The 17837-nt window shown below is 59.6% G+C and overlaps 1 protein-coding gene across 1 annotated transcript; it reads left to right on the plus strand.

Annotated features, from left to right (window-relative positions):
• Positions 1 to 553: 553 nt before the first annotated feature.
• Positions 554 to 17826, plus strand: LOC132813568 (histone lysine demethylase PHF8-like; the record flags this gene model as incomplete). The annotated part of the gene is made up of 10 exons (XM_060823200.1): positions 554 to 679; positions 1382 to 1467; positions 8015 to 8132; positions 9613 to 9773; positions 10089 to 10230; positions 11590 to 11776; positions 12451 to 12613; positions 17087 to 17174; positions 17456 to 17562; positions 17706 to 17826. Coding segments are annotated over exons 1-10 (1271 nt in total), but the record flags the coding sequence as incomplete, so codon positions are not given.
• Positions 17827 to 17837: the final 11 nt, after the last annotated feature.

Below are 17837 nucleotides of genomic sequence, written 5' to 3' on the forward strand. Positions count from 1 at the left end.
TCCCACTGCGGGTGGGCGCGTTCTGTGTCCCCCCTGAGGGTGGGAGTGGTCTGTGTCTGTGTCCCCTGAGGGTGGGGACGGTCTGTCTCTGTCTGTGTCTGTCCCTGAGGGTGGGGACAGTCTGTGTCTCAGTCTGTGTCCCCCCTGAGGGTGGGGGTGGTCTGTGTCTGTGTCCCCCCGAGGGTGGGGGCAGTCTGTGCTCCCCCTCCTGAGGGGGGTGCTGAGAGTCCCGGTTTCGGTTGGGGGGGGGGGGCGGGGAGCTACTGTCTCTCTGTGAGCAGTGGTAGGGTGGTCTGTCTCTGTCCCTGAGGGTGGGGACAGCCCCTGTGAGTGTGAGGGGGGTGGGGGGGGGTGTTTCCGTCCTTTCCTCTGACCCTGAGGGAGTGGAGACTCTGAGCCTCACCGTGAGGGGTCGGGGTTGTGTCTCCCTGGGAAGGGGTCTCTCTCCGTCTCCTTGTGCGTCCCTTTAGTGGAGGGAGGTCCTTGTGAAGGGGTAGAGGGGGGGTGGTGTCTCTCTGTCCCTGTCTGGGGGGTGGGGTCAGGGGTGGGGGCACCGGGTCAGGGAGAGAGGGGAGGGAGCAATGGCCTCAGTGCCCCTGTACTGTGTCTGTCGCCTCCCGTACGATGTGACCAGATTCATGATAGAGTGTGACCTCTGTCAGGACTGGTTCCATGGCAGGTGAGGGTGGGGGGGTGGGGGAGGGGGGTGGGGGGGTGGGGAGGGGAGGAACGGGAAAGGGGGTGACACGAGCTTCGGGAAGGGGGGAGAGGGAGCGCGAAAGCGGTCATCGGTGCGAGAGGTTTGACCGGAGGTGGAGGGGCCGGACCTGAGGGAGAGTGGGCCCCGTGTCGTCACGCAAGAGGAGGAAGACGGGGGGGGGGATGCTGGAGGGAGGGAGGGTGAGGGGCGAATGGTGGGACGGGGAGTGGGAGACAGCGCGGCGACTCGGGGTTCGAGGGGAGGAGGGGGAGGATCTGGAGGGCGGGCTGGCTGGCAGAAGGTGAGGGAGTTGAAGGAGATTGACTGGGGATGGTGGGAGGGGGAGGGAATATGAAGATCTGCCTGGGGTGGGGGTGCGGGGGAGGGGGGGTGGTGGGAGGAGAGGGTCTTCAAATTCAGGGAGGGGCTGGCCTCAGGACCAGGGGATGGTGCTGGGTGGACAGGACGCCGGGTGGGGAGGGGGGGTGGGGTGAGGCTGAAGGACAGGCCCCAGGAGGAGGGGGACAGAGAGCAGGGTGTGGGTGAGGGTCTGGTGGGGAGCTGAGACTTCCTGCAGCTCTCAGAGCTGGGCTCTGCCTGTAGGGAGGGGTGTTGGGGGGGGGTTAGAGAGCTGGAGCCGTGATCCTCTAACCCCCTGTGCTCTGCCCACTGTCTCTGCAGCTGCGTGGGGGTGGAAGAGGATGAGGCGGCAGAGATCGACCTGTATCACTGTCCCAGCTGTGAGGAGGTTCATGGCCCGTCCATCAGTAAGTAACCAGCCCCTTCGAGGAAGGAGGGGCGGGTGGGAGGGGAGCCCTCCTGCTGTATAGCCACACTATCTGCACCCACTTTAATTCAGGTCTGGGCGCTGTGGGAGGGTCAGTGCTGAGGGAGCAGGCACTGTGGGAGGGTCAGTGCTGAGGGAGCGGGTGCTGTGGGAGGGTCAGGGGTGAGGGAGCGGGTGCTGTGGGAGGGTCAGCGCTGAGGGAGCGGGCGGTGTGGGAGGGTCAGCGCTGAGGGAGTGGGCGCTGTGGGAGGGTCAGCGCTGTGGGAGGGTCAGCGCTGAGGGAGCGGGTGCTGTGGGAGGGTCAGGGCTGAGGGAGCGGGTGCTGTGGGAGGGTCAGCGCTGAGGGAGCGGGCGGTGTGGGAGGGTCAGCGCTGAGGGAGGGTCAGCGCTATGGGAGCGGGTGCTGTGGGAGGGTCAGCGCTGAGGGAGTGGGTGCTGTGGGAGGGTCAGCGCTGAGGGAGTGGGTGCTGTGGTAGGGTCAGTGCTGTGGGAGGGTCAGTGCTGAGGGAACGGGCGCTGTGGGAGGGTCAGCGCTGAGGGAGCAGGTGCTGTGGGAGGGTCAGCGCTGAGGGAGCGGGCGCTGTGGGAGGGTCAGCGCTGTGGGAGGGTCAGGGCTGAGGGAGTGGGCGCTGTGGGAGGGTCAGCGTTGAGGGAGCAGGCACTGTGGGAGGGTCAGTGCTGAGGGAGCGGGTGCTGTGGGAGGGTCAGGGCTGAGGGAGCAGGTGCTGTGGGAGGGTCAACGCTGAGGGAGGGTCAGCGCTGAGGGAGCGGGTGCTGTGGGAGGGTCAGCGCTGAGGGAGCGGGTGCTGTGGGAGGGTCAGTGCTGAGGGAACGGGCGCTGTGGGAGGGTCAGCGCTGAGGGAGCAGGTGCTGTGGGAGGGTCAGTGCTGAGGGAGCGGGTGCTGTGGGAGGGTCAGGGCTGAGGGAGCAGGTGCTGTGGGAGGGTCAACGCTGAGGGAGGGTCAGCGCTGAGGGAGCGGGTGCTGTGGGAGGGTCAGCGCTGAGGGAGCGGGTGCTGTGGGAGGGTCAGTGCTGTGGGAGGGTCAGTGCTGAGGGAACGGGCGCTGTGGGAGGGTCAGCGCTGAGGGAGCAGGTGCTGTGGGAGGGTCAGCGCTGTGGGAGGGTCAGCGCTGAGGGAGCGGGCGCTGTGGGAGGGTCAGCGCTGAGGGAGCGGGCGCTGTGGGAGGGTCAGCGCTGAGGGAGCGGGCGCTGTGGGAGGGTCAGCGCTGAGGGAGCGGGCGGTGTGGGAGGGTCAGCGCTAAGGGAGCGGGTGCTGTGGGAGGGTCAGTGCTGAGGGAGCGGGTGCTGTGGTAGGGTCAGTGCTGTGGGAGGGTCAGTGCTGAGGGAACGGGCGCTGTGGGAGGGTCAGCGCTGAGGGAGCAGGTGCTGTGGGAGGGTCAGTGCTAAGGGAGCGGGCGCTGTGGGAGGGTCAGCGCTGAGGGAGCGGGCGCAGTGGGAAGGTCAGTGCTGAGGGAGCGGGTGCTGTGGGAGGGTCAGTGCTGTGGGAGGGTCAGTGCTGTGGGAGGGAGCGGGCGCTGTGGGAGGGTCAGCGCTGAGGGAGCGGGCGCTGTGGGAGGGTCAGCGCTGAGGGAGCGGGCGCTGTGGGAGGGTCAGCGCTGAGGGAGCGGACGCTGTGGGAGGGTCAGCGCTGAGGGAGCGGGTGCTGTGGGAGGGTCAGTGCTGAGGGAGTGGGCACTTTTAAAGGCCTTATAACTGTTGTCATTGTACGCACCCCCAGCAGTTTCTTTGGCAGCACATGTCATAGATGCACCACCCTCTGGCTGAAAAAAAGTTGCCCCTCAGGTCCCTTTTAAACCTTTCCCCCCCTCACCTTAAATAGCAATTTGCTCTGGGAGTCAGTCATACATCACAGAAACGGACCCTTCAGCCCAACCAGCCCATGCTGACCCTGTTCCCAAACTAAACGAGTCCCACCCTGCCCTGCTCCTGGTCCCCTATCCCTTTCCTCGTCATTGATTTATCCAAATGTTTTTGAAACACTTGTAACTGTCCCCCCATCTCCCACTGCCTCCCATGGGTAACTCACTCCTGCTCATTTAAACAGCAGTACAGGAATGATTTAACCCCCGGTATAGTCTATTAAAATCCCAGAGGTCAGAATTATCCCCAAAGTCACCAGTTAAAGTAGAGAAAAAAGTCAAGAAATTTATTCTGTCAGTCTAACATAGACCTTAACTAACAAATGTTTACAGCTCCTTCCTCAAACCTATCTTGTACTTTCCCCTCGACAATGCTGGTCCGATAAAATCCCTGATTAAGATTTACTGAAAACTTCAAACTTAAAAACCAGCCAGTTGTTCCATCTTCTCGCTTCTCCTCAATCATCTTTCCTGCTTCGAGATTTATTTTCACAGGTGGTAGCTAGATAAAGGTACCTTTTAAAGGAGCTGTTCTCTGGATAGTCTGCATGTGATGGTGCCTTGGCAGTTCTCCTCCTACCTGTTCAATTTGTTTAATATTTTATACCTCAAAGCTTCGGGTTGTTTAATGGGTTTTATTGTTGTCAAAATACCAAATTCAGTTATGGTTGGAGTTTAGTATCTGGGGGCATAATTTAAACGGATTGGCCACATTTGAATTTGATTTTGTCGCAGAGCAACCCAGGTACTGCTGGTCCCAATGTTCCATTGTAAGTTCTCCAACACCCCTCTTACACCTTCATAACACTCAGGAAGTTCATTCCACACACAAACCACCGTCTGTGTATAAAAGAGAGAAGTTGCCCTTCAGGTCCCTTGGAAAACTTTCTGTTCTCGTCTTAAAAATATGGCCCATGAACTTCAAGTCACCCACTCCAGGAAAAACACACCTGACGTTGACCCTATCCAAGTCCCTCGCTGTTTTCTAAACCCCTATAGGGTCACCCCTCCACCTCCGACTCTCCAGTAAATAAAGTTCCGATCTCTCCTCCTGACTCAACCCTTCCATTCCCGGCAACATCCTCAGACAGGTCTTCTGAACCCGCTCCAGTTTACTAACATCCTCCCGATAGCAGGGGGAGCAGAACCGGACACAGTAGTCTAGAAGAGGGCACACCAACATCCTGAGCAATCAGGTCCACAATAAGTGGTCCCAACTGCAGTACTGACCGATCTGAGCGATGATGGCAAACATGCGAAACACCACCTTCCCCACCCCGTCTCCCAGTGACACAAACTTCAAACAGTGCTGTCCATGACCCCCGAGGTGTCTCTGTTCCACAACGCTCCCCAGGGCCCTAACACGACACATAATCTTCAAGGGAGCCTCTCACTGTGCGACCCAGGGGAAGGGAGAAGGGGCCTCTCACTGTGTGACCCAGGGGAAGGGAGAAGGGGTCTCTCACTGTGTGACCCAGGGGAAGGGAGAAGGGGCCTCTCACTGTGTGACCCGGGGGAAGGGAGAAGGGGTCTCTCACTGTGTGACCCAGGGGAAGGGGCCTCTCACTGTGTGACCCGGGGGAAGGGAGAAGGGGTCTCTCACTGTGTGACCCAGGGGAAGGGAGAAGGGGCCTCTCACTGTGTGACCCAGGGGAAGGGGCCTCTCACTGTGTGACCCAGGGGAAGGGGTCTCTCACTGTGTGACCCAGGGGAAGGGAGAAGGGGCCTCTCACTGTGTGACCCAGGGGAAGGGGCCTCTCACTGTGTGACCCGGGGGAAGGGAGAAGGGGTCTCTCACTGTGTGACCCAGGGGAAGGGAGAAGGGGCCTCTCACTGTGTGACCCAGGGGAAGGGAGAAGGGGTCTCTCACTGTGTGACCCAGGGGAAGGGAGAAGGGGCCTCTCACTGTGCGACCCAGGGGAAGGAGCCTCTCACTGTGTGACCCAGGGGAAGGGAGAAGGGGTCTCTCACTGTGTGACCCAGGGGAAGGGAGAAGGGGCCTCTCACTGTGTGACCCAGGGGAAGGGGGAAGGGGTCTCTCACTGTGTGACCCAGGGGAAGGGGGAAGGAGCCTCTCACTGTGTGACCCAGGGGAAGGGAGAAGGGGTCTCTCACTGTGTGACCCAGGGGAAGGGGGAAGGGGTCTCTCACTGTGTGACCCAGGGGAAGGGGTCTCTCACTGTGTGACCCAGGGGAAGGGAGAAGGGGCCTCTCACTGTGTGACCCAGGGGAAGGGAGAAGGGGTCTCTCACTGTGTGACCCAGGGGAAGGGGCCTCTCACTGTGTGACCCAGGGGAAGGGAGAAGGGGCCTCTCACTGTGTGACCCAGGGGAAGGGGGAAGGGGTCTCTCACTGTGTGACCCAGGGGAAGGGGTCTCTCACTGTGTGACCCAGGGGAAGGGAGAAGGGGCCTCTCACTGTGCGACCCAGGGGAAGGGAGAAGGGGTCTCTCACTGTGTGACCCAGGGGAAGGGGCCTCTCACTGTGTGACCCAGGGGAAGGGAGAAGGGGCCTCTCACTGTGTGACCCAGGGGAAGGGGGAAGGGGTCTCTCACTGTGTGACCCAGGGGAAGGGGTCTCTCACTGTGTGACCCAGGGGAAGGGAGAAGGGGCCTCTCACTGTGCGACCCAGGGGAAGGGAGAAGGGGCCTCTCACTGTGCGACCCAGGGGAAGGGAGAAGGGGCCTCTCACTGTGCGACCCAGGGGAAGGGAGAAGGGGCCTCTCACTGTGCGACCCAGGGGAAGGAGCCTCTCACTGTGTGACCAGGGGGAAGGGGTCTCTCACTGTGTGACCCAGGGGAAGGGGCCTCTCACTGTGTGACCCGGGGGAAGGGAGAAGGGGTCTCTCACTGTGTGACCCAGGGGAAGGGAGAAGGGGCCTCTCACTGTGTGACCCAGGGGAAGGGGCCTCTCACTGTGTGACCCAGGGGAAGGGGTCTCTCACTGTGTGACCCAGGGGAAGGGAGAAGGGGCCTCTCACTGTGTGACCCAGGGGAAGGGGCCTCTCACTGTGTGACCCGGGGGAAGGGAGAAGGGGTCTCTCACTGTGTGACCCAGGGGAAGGGAGAAGGGGCCTCTCACTGTGTGACCCAGGGGAAGGGAGAAGGGGTCTCTCACTGTGTGACCCAGGGGAAGGGAGAAGGGGCCTCTCACTGTGCGACCCAGGGGAAGGAGCCTCTCACTGTGTGACCCAGGGGAAGGGAGAAGGGGTCTCTCACTGTGTGACCCAGGGGAAGGGAGAAGGGGCCTCTCACTGTGTGACCCAGGGGAAGGGGGAAGGGGTCTCTCACTGTGTGACCCAGGGGAAGGGGGAAGGAGCCTCTCACTGTGTGACCCAGGGGAAGGGAGAAGGGGTCTCTCACTGTGTGACCCAGGGGAAGGGGGAAGGGGTCTCTCACTGTGTGACCCAGGGGAAGGGGTCTCTCACTGTGTGACCCAGGGGAAGGGAGAAGGGGCCTCTCACTGTGTGACCCAGGGGAAGGGAGAAGGGGTCTCTCACTGTGTGACCCAGGGGAAGGGGCCTCTCACTGTGTGACCCAGGGGAAGGGAGAAGGGGCCTCTCACTGTGTGACCCAGGGGAAGGGGGAAGGGGTCTCTCACTGTGTGACCCAGGGGAAGGGGTCTCTCACTGTGTGACCCAGGGGAAGGGAGAAGGGGCCTCTCACTGTGCGACCCAGGGGAAGGGAGAAGGGGTCTCTCACTGTGTGACCCAGGGGAAGGGGCCTCTCACTGTGTGACCCAGGGGAAGGGAGAAGGGGCCTCTCACTGTGTGACCCAGGGGAAGGGGGAAGGGGTCTCTCACTGTGTGACCCAGGGGAAGGGGTCTCTCACTGTGTGACCCAGGGGAAGGGAGAAGGGGCCTCTCACTGTGCGACCCAGGGGAAGGGAGAAGGGGCCTCTCACTGTGCGACCCAGGGGAAGGGAGAAGGGGCCTCTCACTGTGCGACCCAGGGGAAGGGAGAAGGGGCCTCTCACTGTGCGACCCAGGGGAAGGAGCCTCTCACTGTGTGACCAGGGGGAAGGGGTCTCTCACTGTGTGACCCAGGGGAAGGGGCCTCTCACTGTGTGACCCAGGGGAAGGGAGAAGGGGCCTCTCACTGTGTGACCCAGGGGAAGGGGGAAGGGGTCTCTCACTGTGTGACCCAGGGGAAGGGGTCTCTCACTGTGTGACCCAGGGGAAGGGAGAAGGGGCCTCTCACTGTGCGACCCAGGGGAAGGGAGAAGGGGCCTCTCACTGTGCGACCCAGGGGAAGGGAGAAGGGGCCTCTCACTGTGCGACCCAGGGGAAGGAGCCTCTCACTGTGTGACCAGGGGGAAGGGGTCTCTCACTGTGTGACCCAGGGGAAGGGGTCTCTCACTGTGTGACCCAGGGGAAGGAGCCTCTCACTGTGTGACCCAGGGGAAGGGAGAAGGGGCCTCTCACTGTGCGACCCAGGGGAAGGAGCCTCTCACTGTGTGACCCGGGGGAAGGGAGAAGGGGCCTCTCACTGTGTGACCCGGGGGAAGGGGGACTTGCGTTCTTTGCGATCACATTAGGCAGGTGGAACTGATGGGTTGAATTGTTTTCATTTCGGTCTCTCTCTGTCTGCCTTTGTCTTGCCACCCCCTCTCCTCCTCTGCTTGTTCCCCCCCCCCCCCCGACACAGTGAAGCGTCGGAGAGTGTCGCTGAGGCCGGATCGCCTGAGTACCCCAGTCCGGACTCAGCCTGTCCAGACAGGGACTCCCACCTTCATCAAAGAGCTGTGTAGCAGGACCTTTCCAAGGTAGGGCCTGTACTCCACCAGAAACACCCCCACTCCCAGGCTCCAGGTCTCGGTCAGACCCATTGGCTCAGGGCTGAGGGAGTGGGTGCTGTGGGAGGGTCAGTGCTGAGGGAGCGGGTGCTGTGGGAGGGTCAGTGCTGAGGGAGCGGGGGCTGTGGGAGGGTCAGTGCTGAGGGAGCGGGCGCTGTGGGAGGGTCAGTGCTGAGGGAGCGGGGGCTGTGGGAGGGTCAGTGCTGAGGGAGTGGGGGCTGTGGGAGGGTCAGTGCTGAGGGAGCGGGCGCTGTGGGAGGGTCAGTGCTGAGGGAGCGGGTGCTGTGGGAGGGTCAGTGCTGAGGGAGTGGGTGCTGTGGGAGGGTCAGTGCTGAGGGAGCGGGTGCTGTGGGAGGGTCAGTGCTGAGGGAGCGGGTGCTGTGGGAGGGTCAGTGCTGAGGGAGCGGGTGCTGTGGGAGGGTCAGCGCTGAGGGAGCGGGTGCTGTGGGAGGGTCAGCGCTGAGGGAGCGGGTGCTGTGGGAGGGTCAGTGCTGAGGGAGCGGGTGCTGTGGGAGGGTCAGTGCTGAGGGAGCGGGGGCTGTGGGAGGGTCAGTGCTGGGGGAGTGGGTGCTGTGGGAGGGTCAGCGCTGAGGGAGCGGGTGCTGTGGGAGGGTCAGTGCTGAGGGAGCGGGTGCTGTGGGAGGGTCAGTGCTGAGGGAGCGGGCGCTGTGGGAGGGTCAGTGCTGAGGGAGCGGGTGCTGTGGGAGGGTCAGTGCTGAGGGAGCGGGGGCTGTGGGAGGGTCAGTGCTGAGGGAGCGGGGGCTGTGGGAGGGTCAGTGCTGTGGGAGTGGGTGCTGTGGGAGGGTCAGTGCTGAGGGAGTGGGGGCTGTGGGAGGGTCAGTGCTGAGGGAGCGGGTGCTGTGGGAGGGTCAGTGCTGAGGGAGTGGGGGCTGTGGGAGGGTCAGTGCTGAGGGAGTGGGGGCTGTGGGAGGGTCAGTGCTGAGGGAGTGGGTGCTGTGGGAGGGTCAGTGCTGAGGGAGTGGGGGCTGTGGGAGGGTCAGTGCTGAGGGAGCGGGTGCTGTGGGAGGGTCAGTGCTGAGGGAGTGGGGGCTGTGGGAGGGTCAGTGCTGAGGGAGCGGGCGCTGTGGGAGGGTCAGTGCTGAGGGAGCGGGGGCTGTGGGAGGGTCAGTGCTGAGGGAGCGGGTGCTGTGGGAGGGTCAGTGCTGAGGGAGCGGGGGCTGTGGGAGGGTCAGTGCTGAGGGAGCGGGGGCTGTGGGAGGGTCAGTGCTGAGGGAGCGGGTGCTGGGGGAGGGTCGGCGCCTGGCCTTCCCGATGCAGCGTGTGACATCAGGTGGTGCCTGCCCTGAGGTGGGCGATGAAGACTCCATGGTCTGAGTTACTGTGTGGATTCTCCCTGATGTGTATAACAGTGGGGCATTCACTTGTCTCTCTCTGTCTCTCCCGCCCCCCCCCCCCACCTCGCCCCGCCCACCCCCCTGCCCCCCCGCAGTGCGGACGATGTGATTCTCCGGCCGACAGGGTACCAGCTGACCGTGGAGTATTTGGAGGAGAATTCCTTCAGTGTGCCCATCCTGGTCGCCAAGAAGGATGGCCTGGGAATGATGGTCCCATCCAGTTCCTTCACTGTCACCGACGTGGAGCGCTTCGTGGGTGAGTCAGCTGCTCGGGGATGTGGGGGCGGGGGAGTAGGGCAGGCCTCGTTTTCCCCCCACTCCGGGGTGCGGAGAGGGGACACGGAATATGTGGGAGCTTTGGTCACTTCCGCCCAAGGTTGGGGGTGGGGAAACGAGGGGATATTCATGACCCCACCCCCAGAGGTCTGTCTTCACTGTCCCCAGTATAACGTCACTGTTTCTCTCTCTATCCATTCTCTCCTTGTCCGCCCCTCTCCCCATCCCCCTGTCTCCCTGTCCCCCTGTCTCCCCATCCCCCTGTCTCCTCCTCTCCCCCCCCCGCCCCCGGCAGGCTCTGAGAAGATCATCGATGTTATCGATGTTGCCCGTCAGGCAGATTGCAAGATGAAACTGGGTGACTTTGTGAAGTATTACACCAGCAGCAACCGACACAAGGTGCTCAACGTCATCAGCCTGGAATTCTCCGACACCAGGTAATGGAAGCGCTGACCTGTGGCCCCAGGAGGAGTGAGTGTTGGCGCTCAGCCGAGCATTCCTAATGGGCACAGCTACCTCAGGGGTGGAGGGAGGGAGCATTGGAGCTCAGCCGAGCATTCCTAATGAGCGCAGCTACTTCAGGGGTGGAGGGAGGGAGTGTTGAAGGGGGTCAGTGTGTCAATCGAGTGTGGGGGGGGTGTGGGGTTGCTCTGTCCCTGGAATGTGTTGAGCTTCTCAAGTGTTGTTGGAGCTGCCCCCGTCCAGGGCAAGTGGGGAGTATCCCCTCACCCTCCTGACTTGGGCCTTGTCGATGGTGGGACAGGGCTTTGGGGGGAGAGTCAGGAGGGGAGTTACTCGCTGCAGGATTCCCAGCCTCTGACCTCGATGGTGGGAGAGTCAGGAGGGGAGTTACTCGCTGCAGGATTCCCAGCCTCTGACCCAATGGTGGGACAGGGCTTTGGGGGGAGAGTCAGGAGGGGAGTTACTCGCTGCAGGATTCCCAGCCTCTGACCCGATGGTGGGATAGGGCTTTGGGGGGAGAGTCAGGAGGGGAGTTACTCACTGCAGGATTCCCAGCCTCTGACCCGATGGTGGGACAGGGCTTTGGGGGGAGAGTCAGGAGGGGGGTTAATCACTGCAGGATTCCCAGCCTCTGACCCGATGGTGGGACAGGGCTTTGGGGGGGAGAGTCAGGAGGGGAGTTACTCGCTGCAGGATTCCCAGCCTCTGACCCGATGGTGGGACAGGGCTTTGGGGGGAGAGTCAGGAGGGGAGTTACTCGCTGCAGGATTCCCAGCCTCTGACCCCGATGGTGGGACAGGGCTTTGGGGGGAGAGTCAGGAGGGGAGTTACTCGCTGCAGGATTCCCAGCCTCTGACCCGATGGTGGGACAGGGCTTTGGGGGGAGAGGCAGGAGGGGAGTTACTCACTGCAGGATTCCCAGCCTCTGACCCGATGGTGGGACAGGGCTTTGGGGGAGAGTCAGGAGGGGAGTTACTCACTGCAGGATTCCCAGCCTCTGACCCGATGGTGGGACAGGGCTTTGGGGGGAGAGGCAGGAGGGGAGTTACTCACTGCAGGATTCCCAGCCTCTGACCCGATGGTGGGACAGGGCTTTGGGGGGAGGGTCAGGAGGGGAGTTACTCACTGCAGGATTCCCAGCCTCTGACCCGATGGTGGGACAGGGCTTTGGGGGGAGGGTCAGGAGGGGAGTTACTCACTGCAGGATTCCCAGCCTCTGACCCGATGGTGGGACAGGGCTTTGGGGGGAGAGTCAGGAGGGGAGTTACTCGCTGCAGGATTCCCAGCCTCTGAGCTGCTCCTGGATTGACCCGGATGCTCTCTGACCTTTGCAGACTGTCCAATCTGGTGGAGACCCCGAAGTTGGTGAGGAAACTGTCTTGGGTGGAGAATCTCTGGCCGGAATCCTCCCTGTTTGAGCGGCCGAGTGTTCAGAAGTACTGCCTGATGGGTGTTCAGGATAGTTACACGGACTTCCACATCGACTTCGGTGGCACCTCAGTCTGGTACCACGTCCTGAAGGTACGGGCGGGGGGCGGTCTCACTCCTCCTCGCTGCCTCTCCCTCCCCTCTCTCACACTCGATCATCCACACTCCAGCCCCTACACCCCCTCCCTATCTCTGTGTCCCCTCCTCTGGCCCTTTATCTGTGTGTCCCTCCTGAAGGAGGTGAAGGGGTTGGGGTGGGGGGGGGGGGTAAGCTGTGATGTGCTGGGGTTGGGAGGGGGAGGGTGTGGGCCGTGTGAACCGCATGTGCTAACCTGCTCCTCCTTTTCACCCCCAACCCCTCGTGTCTGTCTCTGTCCCTGTGTGTCTCTGTCCCTGTGTGTCTCTGTCCCTCTGTGTGTGTGTCCCTGTGTGTTTATGTCTGACCCTGTGTGTCTCTGTCTGTCTGTCTGTGTGTTTGTCTGATCCTGTGTGTCTCTGTCTGTCTGTGTATGTGTCCCTGTGTGTTTATGTCTGACCCTGTGTGTCCCTGTCTGTCTGTGTGTGTCCCTGTGTGTCTCTGTCTGTCTGTGTGTGTGACCCTGTGTGTCTCTCTGTCTGTGTGTTTGTGCGTGTGTCCCTCTGTGTGTCTCTGTCCCTCTGTGTGTCTCTGTCCCTCTGTGTGTCTCTGTCCCTGTGTGTGTGTGTGTCCCTGTGTGTGTGTCCCTGTGTGTCTGTGTCCCTCTGTGTGTGCGTGTGCGGTGCTGCAGGGGGAGAAGGTGTTTTACCTGATCAGACCCAGCCCTGCGAACCTGGCGTTGTTTGAACACTGGAGCTCCTCCAACAACCAGAATGAGATGTTCTTCGGTGACCAGGTGGACAGGTGTTACACGTGCTCTGTCAGTCAAGGCCAGACTCTGTTCATCCCCACAGGTAAGTCCCAGGGGTACGGAGACTGAACCCAGACCCGAGCCCTGACCCTAACCCTGACCCTGACCCTAACCGGTAAGTCCCAGGGGGAACAGAGACTGAACCCTGACCCGAACCGGTAAGTCCCAGGGGGTACAGAGACTGCACCCTGACCCTGACCCTGACCCTAACCGGTAAGTCCCAGGGGGAACAGAGACTGAACCCTGACCCTGACCCTAACCGGTAAGTCCCAGGGGGAACAGAGACTGAACCCTGACCCTGACCCTGACCCTAACCGGTAAGTCCCAGGGGGTACAGAGACTGCACCCTGACCCTGACCCTGACCCTAACCGGTAAGTCCCAGGGGGTATAGAGACTGCACCCTGACCCTGACCCTGACCCAGACCCAGATCCTAACCGGTAAGTCCCAGGGGGAACAGTGACTGCACCCTGACCCTGACCCTGACCCTGACCCTAACCGGTAAGTCCCAGGGGGTATAGAGACTGCACCTTGACCCTGACCCTGACCCTGTCCCTAACCGGTAAGTCCCAGGGGGTATAGAGACTGCACCCTGACCCTGACCCTGACCCAGACCCAGATCCTAACCGGTAAGTCCCAGGGGGAACAGTGACTGCACCCTGACCCTGACCCTGACCCTAACCGGTAAGTCCCAGGGGGTATGGAGACTGCACCCTGACCCTGTCCCTAACCGGTAAGTCCCAGGGGGTACAGAGACTGCACCCTGACCCTGACCCTGACCCTGTCCCTAACCGGTAAGTCCCAGGGGGTATGGAGACTGCACCCTGACCCTGACCCTGACCCTAACCAGTAAGTCCCAGGGGGAACAGAGACTGCACCCTGACCCTGACCCTGACCATAACCGGTAAGTCCCAGGGGGAACAGTGATATCATAGCAATTACAGAGACATGACTCCAGGAGAGGCAGGTCTGGCAGCTTAATGCTACAGGAAGGATAGAAAGGGAGGCAAGAGAGGAGGGGGAGTGACATTTTTGATAAGGGATAGCGTTCTAGCTGTGCTGAGGGAGGATATTCCCGGAAATACATCCAGGGAAGTTATTTGGTTGGAACTGAGAAATAAGAAAGGGATGATCACCTTATTGGGATTGTATTATAGACACCCTATGGTCAGAGGGAAATTGAGAAACAAACTTGTAAGGAGATCTCAGCTATCTGTAAGAATAATAGGGTAGTTATGGAAGGGGATTTTAACTTTCCAAACATCGACTGGAACTGCCATAGTGTTAAAGGTTCAGATGGAGAGGAATTTGTTAAGTGTGTACAAGACAATTTTCTGATTCAGTATGTGGATGTATCTACTAGAGAAGGTGCAAAACTTGACCTACTCTTGGGAAATAAGGCAGGGCAGCCGACTGAGGTGTCAGTGGGGGAGCACTTTGAGGCCAGTGACCATAATTCTATTACATTTAAAATAGTGATGGAAAAGGATAGACCAGATCTAAAAGTTGAAGTTCTAAATTGGAGAAAGGCCAAATTTGACGGTATTAGGCAAGAACTTTCGAAAGCTGATTGGGGACAGATGTTCGCAGGTAAAGGGACGGCTGGAAAATGGGAAGCCTTCAGAAATGAGATAACAAGAATCCAGAGAAAGTATATTCCTGTCAGGGTGAAAGAGAAGGCTGGTAGGTATAGGGAATGCTGGATGACTAAAGAAATTGAGGGTTTGGTTAAGAGAAAGAAGGAAGCATATGTCAGGTACAGACAGGATAGATCGAGTGAATCCTTAGAAGAGTATAAAGGAAGTAGGAATATATTTAAGAGGGAAATCAGGAGGTCAAAAAGGGTACGAGATAGCTTTGGGAAATAGAGTTAAGGAGAATCCAAATGGTTTTTACAAATACATAAATGACAAAAGGGTAACTAGGGAGAGAACAGGGCCCCTCAAAGATCAGCAAGGCGGCCTTTGTGTGGAGCCGCAGAAAATGGGGGAGATACTAAATGAATATTTTGCATCAGTATTTACTGTGGAAAAGAATATGAAAGATATAGACTGTAGGGAAATAGACAGTGACACCTTGCAAAATGTCCATATTACAGAGGAGGAAGTGCTGGATGTCTTGAAATACATAAAGATGGCTAAATCCCCAGGACCTGATCAGGTGTACCCGAGAACACTGTGGGAAGCTAGAAGTGATTGCTGGGCCCCTTGCTGAGATATTTGTATCATCGATAGTCACAGGTGAGGTGCTGGAAGACTGGAGGTTGGCAAACGTGGTGCCACTGTTTAAGAAGGGTGGTAAGGACAAGCCAGGGAACTATAGACCAGAGAGCCTGACCTCGGTGGTGGGCCAGTTGTTGGAGGGAATCCTGAGGGACAGACTTTACATGTATTTGGAAATGCAAGGACTGATTAGGGATAGTCAACATGGTTTTGTGTGTGGGAAATCATGGCTCACAAACTTGATTGAGTTTTTTGAAGAGGTAACAAAGAAGATTGATGAGGACAGAGCAGTAGATGTGATCTATATGGACTTCAATAAGGCGTTCGACAAGGTTCCCCCTGGGAGACTGGTTAGCAAGGTTAGATCTCATGGAATACAGGGAGAACTAGCCATTTGGATACAGAACTGGCTCAAAGGTAGAAGACAGAGGGTGGTGGTGGAGGGTTGTTTTTCAGACTGGAGGCCTGTGACCAGTGGAGTGCCACAAGGATCGGTGCTGGGTCCTCTACGTTTTGTCATTTACATAAATGATTTGGTTGTTAGCATAAGAGGTACAGTTAGTAAGTCTGCAGATGACCCCAAAATTGTCGGTGTAGTGGACAGCGAAGAGGGTTACCTCAGATTACAACAGGATCTGGACCAGATGGGCCAATGGGCTGAGGAGTGGCAGATAGAGTTTAATTCAGAAAAATGTGAGGGGCAGGACTTATACACTTAATGGTAAGGTCCTGGGGAGTGTTGCTGAACAAAGAGACCTTGGAGTGCAGGTTCATTACTCCTCGAAAGTGGAGTCGCAGGTAGATGGGATAGTGAAGGCAGCGTTTGGTATGCTTTCCTTTATTGGTCAGAGTATTGAGTACAGGAGTTGGGAGGTCATGTTGTGGCTGTACAGGACATTGGTTAGGGCCACTGTTGGAATATTGCGTGCAATTCTGGTCTCCTTCCTATCGGAAAGATGTTGTGAAACTTGAAAGGGTTCAGAAAAGATTTACAAGGATGTTGCCAGGGTTGGAGGATCTGAGCTACAGGGAGAGGCTGAACAGGCTGGGGCTGTTTTCCCTGGAGCGTCGGAGGCTGAGGGGTGACCTTATAGAGGTTTACAAAATCATGAGGGGCATGGATAGGATAAATAGGCAAAGTCTTTTCCCTGGGGTCAGGGAGTCCAGAACTAGAGGGGCATAGGTTTAGGGTGAGAGGGGAAAGATATAAAAGAGACCTTAGGGGCAACTTTTTCCCCCAGAGATTGGTACGTGTATGGAATGAGCTGCCAGAGGATGTGGTGGGGGCTGATACAATGACATTTAAGAGGCATCTGGATGGGTATATAAATAGGAAGGGTTTGGAGGGATATGGGCCGGTGCTGGCAGGTGGGACTAGATTGGGTTGGGATCTCTGGTCGGCATGGACGAGTTGGACCGAAGGGTCAGTTTCCGTGCTGTACATCTCTACGACTCTATCTAAGACTGCACCCTGACCATGACCCTAACAGGCTGAGGCATTTAATCAGGAAGAGGAATCGAGTGAGTATGTCTGTGGCTGTGAGAGAGAGAGAGAGAGAGAGAGGTTTCATCAAGAGGGAGAATTGGCAGTGGGTGCTGAGGGAGGGTCAGTGCTGAGGGAGCGGGGGCTGTGGGAGGGTCAGTGCTGAGGGAGCGGGGGCTGTGGGAGGGTCAGTGCTGAGGGAGAGGGCGCTGAGGGAGGGTCAGTGCTGAGGGAGTGGGTGCTGTGGGAGGGTCAGTGCTGACGGAGCGGGTGCTGTGGGAGGGTCAGTGCTGAGGGAGCGGGCGCTGAGGGAGGGTCAGTGCTGTGGGAGGGTCAGTGCTGAGGGAGTGGGGGCTGTGGGAGGGTCAGTGCTGAGGGAGCGGGTGCTGTGGGAGGGTCAGTGCTGAGGAGTGGGTGCTGTGGGAGGGTCAGTGCTGAGGGAGCGGGCGCTGAGGGAGGGTCAGTGCTGAGGGAGCGGGTGCTGTGGGAGGGTCAGTGCTGAGGGAGCGGGCGCTGAGGGAGGGTCAGTGCTGTGGGAGGGTCAGTGCTGTGGGAGGGTCAGTGCTGAGGGAGCGGGTGCTGTGGGAGGGTCAGTGCTGAGGGAGCGGGCGCTGAGGGAGGGTCAGTGCTGTGGGAGGGTCAGTGCTGAGGGAGCGGGTGCTGTGGGAGGGTCAGTGCTGAGGGAGCGGTGCTGTGGGAGGGTCAGTGCTGAGGGAGCGGGTGCTGTGGGAGGGTCAGTGCTGAGGGAGCGGGTGCTGTGGGGTCCTCTCCCGTCAGTGACCCTGTGGCTGGTGTCTCTTTCTCTGTGACAGGTTGGATCCACGCGGTGCTCACCCCTGTGGATTGTATTGCCTTTGGGGGGAATTTCCTGCACAGCCTCAACATTGAAATGCAGCTGAAGTAAGTGCCCCCCCTCCTCACCCCCCCTCGCTCCCCCCTGGGCTGGAGTCTTACCCAGCTCTCAGGCATCCGGTGCGCTGGGCCTGGGCACAGCTGGTGGGCTGTGTAACCCCCCACCCAACCCCTGCCTCACATCCCCTCGCGGCCTTTCCCCCTCCCCGCTCTCCCCCTTCTGTCTCCCTCCCCCCCCACCCCCAGGTGTCCCCCTCCCAGCCCCACCCCCCCTGGTCTCCCCCCCCCACCTCTCTGACTGTGTGTCTCTCTCTCTGTCCCCACCCCAGGGCCTATGAGATTGAGAAGCGATTAAACACCGCTGACCTGTTCAAGTTCCCGAACTTTGAGACCATCTGCTGGTACGTTGGCAAACACCTGCTGGACACCTTCAGAGGTGAGTGGGGAGGGGGCGGGGGGGAGAGAGGGGCTGGTCGACCGGGGAAGGCTGCACGTTGGCTCTCCCTTGCTGGGCGGCGGGATCATGCTGTGCGTTTATTAATGGTAATATGTGTGGCAGCCTCTGACTGTTCCCCACAGGTCTCCGGGAGAACCAGCGCCACCCTGCCAGCTACCTGGTACACGGTGCCAGATCGCTCAACGTGGCCTTCCGCTCCTGGACCAAGAAGGAGGTACTCCTCCCTCCACCCTCCATCCCTCGGTGCTCCCCTC

Source organism: Hemiscyllium ocellatum, unplaced genomic scaffold (assembly GCF_020745735.1).
Source record: "Hemiscyllium ocellatum isolate sHemOce1 unplaced genomic scaffold, sHemOce1.pat.X.cur. scaffold_3862_pat_ctg1, whole genome shotgun sequence".
Lineage (NCBI taxonomy): Eukaryota > Metazoa > Chordata > Chondrichthyes > Orectolobiformes > Hemiscylliidae > Hemiscyllium > Hemiscyllium ocellatum.